The 9,912-nt window shown below is 39.3% G+C and overlaps 1 protein-coding gene across 4 annotated transcripts in view; it reads right to left on the bottom strand.

Annotated features, from left to right (window-relative positions):
* Window positions 1–2,507: 2,507 nt before the first annotated feature.
* The window catches only part of SUGT1 (SGT1 homolog, MIS12 kinetochore complex assembly cochaperone), a 123,289-nt gene continuing 115,884 nt past the window's right edge, over window positions 2,508–9,912 (bottom strand). For all 4 annotated transcript variants that reach the window (XM_073663934.1, XM_073663933.1, XM_073663935.1 and 1 more), the window contains 2 exons: window positions 9,399–9,580; window positions 2,508–2,997 (listed from right to left, as the gene is read on the bottom strand). In XM_073663934.1, coding sequence (XP_073520035.1) covers window positions 2,896–2,997; window positions 9,399–9,580 — 284 coding nt within the window. In that variant the 3' untranslated portion in view covers window positions 2,508–2,895. The remainder of the gene's footprint in view (window positions 2,998–9,398; window positions 9,581–9,912) is intronic.

The following is a 9,912-nucleotide window of genomic DNA, read 5'->3' as shown; positions in this document are numbered from 1 at the left end:
TAAAGGGGTTTTCCCACAAAGTTAATTTTAAAGTTGATTTTCAATACATCTTGGAATAATAATAACTTCCACAACTGGATGTGTTTAAAAAAATGTTCCCGAGCTGAGATAATCTTATAAATGAGCCCCTGCTGTGTACTGTGTAATGGCTGTGTCTGACCGTACAGGGACATGGTCTGATCATACCGCAGCTCCTGGGAAGGAGAGGAAGCAAAAGAGTATACAGACATTACAGCCGGGGATCACAGCTGATTCTTTTTGTGAGATAAAGCATTTCCCTGCCCGTTTTTAAAAAAATTATTTTACCTCAAAAGAAAATAATTATTTGCTTTCCCATGCTGTAATATCTATGTACTTTTTTGCTTCTTCCCCTTCCTAGGAGATGTGGTATGACCATTATCAATTTACATTGAGCGCTACGTGTCTTTGTTGGAAGTGAAGTTCCCAAATGCTAGAAATTATTTCAATAACAAACTTTTCATGATTAGCAACCCAAAGTTCATCTGCATGAAAAATTAATTTGACTACTGACAGGATAATTCTTGAATCTGTTCTTCAGATAAGTTCTGGGGCATTGTGGCACGTATGGGCAGCAAAGGCGAGGCATAAAACTGCCAGCGTGGTTGTAATTTTTTTAAATAATTGGAGATTATTTGAATAAAGCTCTCAGGCTCCTACCTGAGGTTGAAAAAGGGAGAGGTCCCCCAAAACATCGCCACAGGTGTGATTCCCTTATCGCCGGTCAGTTGCTCAACCTATGGAAGTGCATGTCTGCACAGGGATCACCCACACCCAGAATCTGTCTGCAAGTCAGAAGCTTGCTTAAGAAATATTTTTGGAAAAATTATGAAGAAAAACAACTTGTTGTGCAGTTTTCCATTTTTATATGAACATTAATGAACACATTGATTACCAAATATTAGCGGATTCAAAGCGTGATACTGTAAATCTTTTAAACAGCATTCCAAACATGCCTTTGTCTAAACTTTACGTTTCTTATTTTGCCTGGAAAATAAGTTTTATCTTATGGCACATGATGTTTAAAGAGCTTATCAGAAATCACGGGGACCGCGCTGAAGCCAGGCAGAGACAAACTGCCCTCGCTCGTAGCATGCCCATATCTACTTAATGACGAGAAGGATAACTGGCTCTATCTCAGGTTAGATCTTGGTTTTATTTTAAACTAAACCTGTCACCAGATTCATGCAGTTACCGGCCAGCTTCTCCCCATGACTTACAGGCCTCATCTTATGTACAAACATAGGAAAAGACCTGTCAGTCAACAAGCATGAGGTGGGGAGAAGGAAAGAAAGAAATGCATCGGACATATATTTCCTGGCTGGCTTTTCAAAGTATGTTTATTCTGAAACGCTATAGTGTCCGATTCATGATGACCATGGTTCCGGGCAGTTGTATTTGAAGTCAGGTTCCCTTTAAACTCAGGAGATGAAATCAGGAGTTTAGCTTTAAAACATTACCAAGATTGCAGCCCTATGTGCAATCATCCTCTTAATAATTCAGCCAAGAGTGACAGGTGGAAATATATGCAACCCTCTCTTGACATTGCTGCCTCTTAGGCTGGATAGCAGCTAGAGCCACAAACCTGGTCTTGCTGTAAAGCTAAGATTTATAGCTTTAAAACAAGACCTAGGATGCACAACAAAATGCACATGGCTAGTCTCTGTACATCCTCTTTAGGTCAAACGGACATGTGACAGCTGCAACCAATCACTGATGTGTTGATTACTGGAAAAGGAAGCTTGGAGCGACGGAGGATTACAAGGCGAGGAAACCTTTTTTTTTTATTATCTAAATGCCATTGGAAGAATTAAGTTTTGTTCAGGATCATTTATTTTCCAAAAATGCTACATTTCTCACAAATTCTGTATGGGGTATGTAAACTTATAACCCCATCTTTATACATGTACAAATGAAGAGATCAATAACTACAGGAAACTTACATAATCTTGAAGAGAAACTCAATGTTGGAAAAAATGTAATTTACCTTTGAAGCAAAAAAAGTCTAATGTAAAATTAGGACACGTTTGATAAACGCTGGGAAAAATGTGTCAACATTTGTTACGTGACACTTCTTTCTTTTCTCCTTGTTTGATATTGTAATGACTGCTATAAATCACACATCTGTCCCTGCATATCATTTTGGGAACACAATGATCTCCTTTTAAACAAAGGTATATATGGTTACCAAATCTTCTTTACCTTCTGCAGATTATTTGCGTCTTTTCTGAGGCTGCACCTGCACTAAAGCCGGTTCGTTTTTTCCTGACAAACATGAATGATAAGTAGCACACAACGCCCATATTTCAAATGCTCATTTCCAGCAACGTCAGTCAACAGGCAGGTTTTCAAGCTTCCTATGCAAATCAAACATGACATCAATTCTCACTGCTAATGTATAAATTACAAGCTACTAATGTATAAATTTACACTAGAGCTTAGTGAGAACCTTGGATCATTATAAACTGAGGAAAATAAATAACCGGGGCTTTATTTGAAAAAAGTATATTTATATTTTGCAATTCGTAAAAGGGCAAACAGTAGGTCACAGTGAGAAATTTACAACATCCTGTCAGAAGTGATTAACGTTACCACCCCAAGTACTAATAAAATAACTCAATTCGCATTAAGAATGGCTGTGCATACCCCGGTCTGGCTCCTTCCCACAGCACAGCAATAATGGATAACCTAGACTTCTGACTCAATCTTTTTCAACATTAAGCAGAAGCAGTGAACACAAAGCATTCTCGACGAGACATTCTGCATGATGAAAAGAAACAACCGATGCAAAGACAGAAAAAGCTCAACAACCAGTTGGGCACCGGGTTATTTAGAAAAACCATAGACTTCCATGTGATTGCGCTTCTGGGATGCATGTTAGAACTTCTTATATTCCATGTCATCTGGAGGATTCACGTCTACTTTTCTTTTGCCCACATCTGACCAGTTTGTACTAAGGACTGTACCACCGGACTCCATCTGTAAGACACAGAGGAACTTCTCTTTAATGAGCTAATAAGTATACACAATTTTAGACCATAGTATCATATGGAATCATTACAGTGTTGCTCACCATTATTGGCACCCCTTCATTTTTTCATGGACTATACAATATCCTCAGAAATAAATGGAAATGTACCAAAGTTATATCCTCAGGATTTTTTAATTAGTGGTCCAAAGTAATACAACAATAAAACATTGTTTTTGAACTTTCATGTTGCAATTTCAAAGAAGAAACAGAATAAATAGCATGTGCAGCAATAAAGGCACCTCTAATTAATGCTTGGTTGCACACCCTATGGCATTGCTGAGAGCCTCCAAATGTTTCTTGTAGCCATCTATAAGCTTCTTGCACTTCTCAGTTGGAATTTTCTCCCACTCCTCCTTTGTAGTTTGTTCAAGCTCTTGAATGTTTGCAGGGTTCTTTTTCCCAATGGCAATTTTCATCTCACCCCAAAGATTTTCAGTGGGATTGAGGACAGGACTCATTACTGGCCATTTTAAAACAGTCCATTTTTTCTTCTTCAATCATTCCTGCGTACTTATGGATGTGTGTTTTGGGTCATTGTCTTGCTGGAGGACCCATGATCTTCGACTCAAACCAAGTTTTCTTTCACTGGGTAGGACATTTCTAAAGTCTCTTGCTAATTCTCTGATTTCATGATTCCTGTGATATGGTCAAGGCCTCCAGTACTAGACGCAACAAAGCAACCCAACAGCATTATGGATCCTCCACCATGCTTAACAGTTGATAATGGGTTCTTTTCCTTCTAAGTTTCATTGCGCCGTCTATAAACAAACTGTTGCTTTGCATTGCCAAAAAGCTCTATTTTTATTTCATCTGTCCACAGAACATTTTGCCAGAAGGATTGTGGTTTGTCAAGGTACTCTTTGACAAAGATCAGTCGTTCTTTTTTATGTCTTTTCTTCAGCAATGGTTTCTTCCTTGGCCTTCGCCTATAAAGCTCTGCTTGGTTTATTGTGCGGCGTATGGTACTTGTTGAAACCATGACCCCAGACTGTTCAAGGTTGGCCTTTAGGTCTTTAGATGTATGAAATGGTGATTTTTTTTTCACCATTCGCACCAACCTTCGAAGACATCTCTTGTCAATTTTCCTCTTTCCCCAACATACAGGGAGGTTCTTGATGGTTCCATGCTTGGCAAACGTCTTAACATTGTGAACTGTTGAAACTGGGATACCAAGGTCTTTGGAGATGGCCTTAAACACTTTGGAAGTCTTGTGTTTGCTAATAATAGCAGTTCTGATGTCCTCAGACATCTCCTTTGTCATCACCATTGTGACAAAGGAACAGGCCTACCATGTGGCTTTTTAAAACAGTGAAGTCATCATTCATTGGCTAATTCATGTCACATGGGCACCAACAATTAATCACAGGTGAATCTCTTTTGTGATTTACCACAGGCAAGTCAAAATGTGTTTCCATACTAAATTAATGTAAAGGTGCCAATACCTGTGACACAGCAAGGTTTAGGTTTTTCTATTTTTCCCTCCCATTGTTTTTTGTTTTAAATTATTGTTTATCATTTGCTCTTTTGTATTTAACATGAGTGATCTATACAAAAAACTGATTCACTTGATTCATTTTTCTCAGAAGATATTCCACATTATGTACTTAAACTTCATGGGTGACAATAACGATGAGCAGAACTGTAGATGTGGCAATTCTTAAAGTGCACCTGTTATTTCAGAGACTGTCAGCAGTGCTCCTTCTAAAGGCTAAGTTCACATCATATTTAGTCTATACATTAGAGGTATATATTGGGAACGTACGTTAAACCCTGAACTTCCTAGTATTGGGCACATAAAGGCCATATAATTCTATGTGGATATGGCCACAACACATGGTGGTGGCAATCACAATGTGGCACTTTTCCTTGCATACAGTGTAGCCATTGAATCAGCAACATCAAACAGATATTTTTATAGTTATTTTATGTAGTGTTCAATTAAGTTAAATATAACCCGGGAGAGATTTATTAAAACTGGTACCAATTATTTTTCAATGGGCCCTTAGGCAAGGACAGAAGCATTCTGTTAAAGGGAATCTGCCAGTAGGATCAACCCTCCTAAGCCATCTATATGATCAGAACAACAGACTGTCAATCGTTACATTTCTCATTACCTGTCTCACACTCCCCCTTTAATTTAAAATAAGCTCTGGGGGCAGATTCTTAACACCTCATTTACATATCAAGAAAACTGTGGATTTCTTTGGCACAAAACATTGGATCGCAGATATCAAGGTCACATTTTATTCCTACAGCTCCATATAGACGGCTTTGGAGAGTTGATCCTACTGACAGATTCTCTTTAAGTTGCTAAATGGAACTACCATCAATTTGCACCAGTTGTGCCAAATCTGTCTCTTGTCGCTGTATCTTGACATTTTTATCTCGCAAAGTCAAAATAAAAAGACAAAGAAAAGGGCAGTACAACAGAGCCGATTTGCTAAGCAACATGTATGTGGCAAATTCTGACATTATTTAATATGCTATTCAAAAAACAAACAAACAATGGTCTTACCCGCCGTGAATCAAATTTAAGAGGTGTTTTAGACATGTTTTTCAAAATGCTCAATGAGAGAGTGAGTCATATTATAAAATGGACAGACAAATGGCAGTGGCCTAAATTCCCTTGCAACAAATGGTATAACCTAGTGGATTCAAAGTCAGTTAGTAGATGATGTAAACTTGGAATAGAAAGTCTAAAGATGCACCAAATTTCTTAGCATGGTTGAATCACTAATAAATCTGGCACATTGTCACACTGTCTAAAGGTTAGGCAGGATTAGTTAATCAACCCCATCGTCTCGTCTGTTAGTTAATATCGTACACATCAATATGTCTTTGATTAGGAGTAAAGTTGTCAAAGGTTGGTTTTCATGCAACACCTTTCCAAGTCCATTATTGGTTTGTGTAATCGCTCCCTATTTGGGACTGAGATAAAATACAGCAATGAAACCCTTTCCCGTCAGAGTGATTTTGGAGGCCCTGCTATCCCACTTTTAGCACCCCCACCATACAAGAGCCATAAACAGCAGCCCACCAGTAATGGTATAGCCACGTGACTGCAGCAATTTTATTTCAGATAAAAAGGTTTTTGTTTTTTTTCTTGGTAAATTTTCAGACTTCCAACTTCATGCTGCTAAAATGGAAGCTTTTTTAAATGGTTATTAGTCACATTCGATTTTCATTAAATAGAGCTAGCAGGTTTTTATTGCACAAAAAAGATTATGTTAATTTTCTTTTCTGCATCAGTCATTTTTCAATCCACAAGCTGGTACAATTGCAGTCCTGGGAAAAACTGTATTTCAAGAAGAAAATTCATTTCCGTCCATTTTTATGAGCTTGGCACATAATTTTACATTATTATTTTGTTTTTAATGAAAGAGATAGCTACCACAGGATTTCATAGTAAAGGACTTGTACAGGAAGGAAAATTAAATTGGAGGAGGATTGTAAAGAAAACATCTATAAATTGCAATCAATGCACACGACTGCTGGTAATCTCAGAGTGCTTCTCTCCTATGTGGTTAGGGCTTTATAAATACAGATCAGTAGGTAAATGTCACCCGCTGCCTGTGCTCCCACAACTTATTCAATGCTCATATGATCATATAGGAAGGCAACGTAGGGCCAAATGTTCTGGAACTACACAGTTTAGCAGCAAAACATATAAGGTGAGAATTTATCAAGGCTTTTGCAAATATGGTAGCTCTTTTCTGGAGACAAGAAAAAAAGAATTGAAAATTTAGTCATCATTTCTGTGTAAAACTTTGCAACTATTTGCTATCTCACAAGGCTCTCGACACTTTTTGAAACTGGGTGGGAAAGAGATATACTTAGCTGTGCAAATGAGGTTAGAGACGGATTCAGGAACTGCAACTTTGAAAAGAAATTCTCATTCTAGTAGAGAGTGAGGCAAAGAGCATGGAAAAACAGCTCTAAATAAAAAGGTCTTATCTAAAGATGTGCCACATATATCAAACATTGTGCGACATTGATACATTTAGTGAGAATCGAGGCTAGACAGCCAGGCACAAAACGGACTATAAAAAAATCCTCTTTAGGGTATGTGCACACGATGCGGATCAGAAGCAGAAATTTCCTGAGCGTTTTTGCCTCTCCCTGGTAGAAAAAAACGCATGCGGTTTTTTGACGCGTTTTTACATGCGGTTTTTGAAGTGTTTTTGAGCATCAATGAATGATTTTTGGAGCTAAATAAAGTTATTTGGTGGGACATTGCTTAAGCCCTTGGATTAACAAGAAACTGGGGTGAGTATATTGGTTCATTTAAATGATTAAAGAATGGGTCTGTTGTATTTCAAGTAAAGTGTTTACACTGTGTGTTTCTTTACTTTGTTTGGTCATGAAAAGGTCTGATTGACACCTTGACATCACCAAACAAAAGAGCTGGGTGTCCGCTAGTCCCATTCACCCAATCTTCATTAGCATTTCTATTCATGTAATTTATGTGACTGCTGTGAGCTGTTTTTTTCAGCCTGGGAAGATGCCATTAGGCAAACATTTCCCTGGCCATTAAATAACATTTCACAGCTGATTCATTAGCCGCTATGCCCCCCCAGATCAGAACTCAGCAGCGCTTTGGACACAACGTATTTATGTTGTGTCCAAAACGCAGTGTTCTAATGCAGCAATTTTGTTGTCGGTACATGTGAATCCATCGCATATGATGACACTTCAATCGGTCAAAATCTGCAGTGGAGACTAGCGTGCCTGCTACAGAAATTGACATGCTGCGGGTGAGTTTGGGTACGTCACCACGATCAGGAACCGTGCAGGTTTGACACTTCGTGTTTATACAGCGTCAAACCCGCAGCGTCCAGATGTTACACAATCGTGGATGGGATCTCTAGAAATCCCATGTCCACTATGCGTGCATCAGAGGCTGCAAATCACCTGTGGACACTGACATGCGGCACGTCTTTCAGGACCGCAGCATGTCAAATTCTCTTGTGGGGTCGCTAGTCTCCGAAACAGAAATTTGACCACTATAAAGTATTGAATGAGGTAAATCCGCATGGCTCAGCGAACACATTTGGATTTACCTGCGTTCAATAGAATGCAAAGCTTTGGACGCAGAAAAAATTTGCGTCCAAAGCGCTGCTAAGTCTTAATTATGGGCAGAGCCTAAAATAAAATAAAAAATGGCGTGGGCTCCTGCATCATTTTTATAACCAGCAGAGGGAAAGCCGACCGCAGGGGTCTGATATTAGTAGCCGCGGAAGGGGCCATTAGCCAACAATGTTCCATGGCTATTAATACCAGCCCACAGCTGTTTGTTTAGCCTTTACTGGCTAGATTACAGGGCCACCCCAGAAAAAAATTGACGTGGGCTCCCTCTATAAAATCTAACCAGCAAAGGCTAAACTAGACTGCTGCGGGCTGATATTAATAGCCATTAAAGGGGCCATGAATACTAGCCCCCTCCGTGGCTATTAATATCACCCCTCAGCAGTCCCAGAAATGGCGCATCCATAAGATGCGCCAAATCTGGCGCTTAACCTCACTCTTCCCACTGCCCTGTAGCGGTGGCAGTGGGGTAATGAGGTTGGGGTTCACATCAGCCTTGTATTGGTGGCTGACGTGAAGCCCAGGTTAGATTTTATAATAAATCCCCTCACAGCTCCCGAACACGCCTGTAAAAGGGTACCCAGGAATATGTCCATACAAGACTGATGTACTGAGGATTTTCCACAATGGAAAATCCTCAATAGCAAAAATCTGCACCTAATTGTGTGAGTTTTTTTGTTGTTGATTTCTTTGCAGAAATGTTGAAAATCTACAAAGCATTTATGCTGTAGGATTTTTTTATTTTTTCAGCGTGTGGATGGGATTTGGTAAAATTTCACAATGTTGGTAATATAATACTCTGTGGATTTCCTGCAGGGATAATAGGAAGTATATCTGCTGACCGAGAACACACCAGTACTATGGAAAATACTCAAACCCTATCCTCATTTGTGCTGTTACATTACACATCCTAAAAGATCCCACTGATCCTCAGCAGACAATGCTATTCTGCCAATCAAAGGCAATGAAAGCCTAGCAGGGTGGTACCTTAACATCAGAGGGATTAGAGCTATAAGGACCCCCCACACAGACTAAAGTTGGTCGGACTCCGCGATATTGCTCCCCGGACAGAAGATGTTCCCATCTGGCAGCGGTTTACACTCTCAGCTTGATTTCACTATTGAGAACACAAATGCATCCGCTTAATATACTGGTGGTAATACGGATTAGAAGTAGAACCAGTCATCCCCTATAAGCCATACGGGGGTGGAAACACAACTAATACAGACTAATTATTGGACATATGAACATATTTTATACTTACAAACGACTTGTTCATGGCGCGTTTCACTTCATCGGTGCCATCGGAATAAATCTGCTGGAAGAGATGGTTCAGTGCAGCATCCCCTTCCAGGTTTTCGCTTTTCTCCTCCTCTTTGATCTCGCCCACCAGTTTATCCCAGTTCTTGGTATAATGAGAGGATGATGGGTATTTGAGCATGGCGTCTGGAATGCAGATACACTTTTGATTAAAACTATGACAGATCTTTTAGAAAGTGCTGTAAAGAGGGGGAAAAGAGAGCTGGGGAAAAGTAAACAGTCTATTATTACATTTCACAAACTAAAGAGCTTCACCTTCATCATACACGACTCGGTTTTCATTGTAGGATCTCATTTTCCCAATTGTAAGGTGTCAACAATAAAACATGTGCAGGCATACAGTATATATCTTTAGGATTGAATAGTATCTTACATAGGAATATATGATGATGACGTATGGCTAATAAAGCAAATATCACAGGATTCTAGTAAGTGAGAATATCTCGTACTTATGCCGA

This window comes from Phyllobates terribilis, unplaced genomic scaffold (assembly GCF_046119375.1).
Source record: "Phyllobates terribilis strain yellow unplaced genomic scaffold, ASM4611937v1 Scaffold_2__4_contigs__length_985480577, whole genome shotgun sequence".
Taxonomy (NCBI): domain Eukaryota; kingdom Metazoa; phylum Chordata; class Amphibia; order Anura; family Dendrobatidae; genus Phyllobates; species Phyllobates terribilis.
This window is presented reverse-complemented; position numbering and strand designations above follow the sequence as displayed.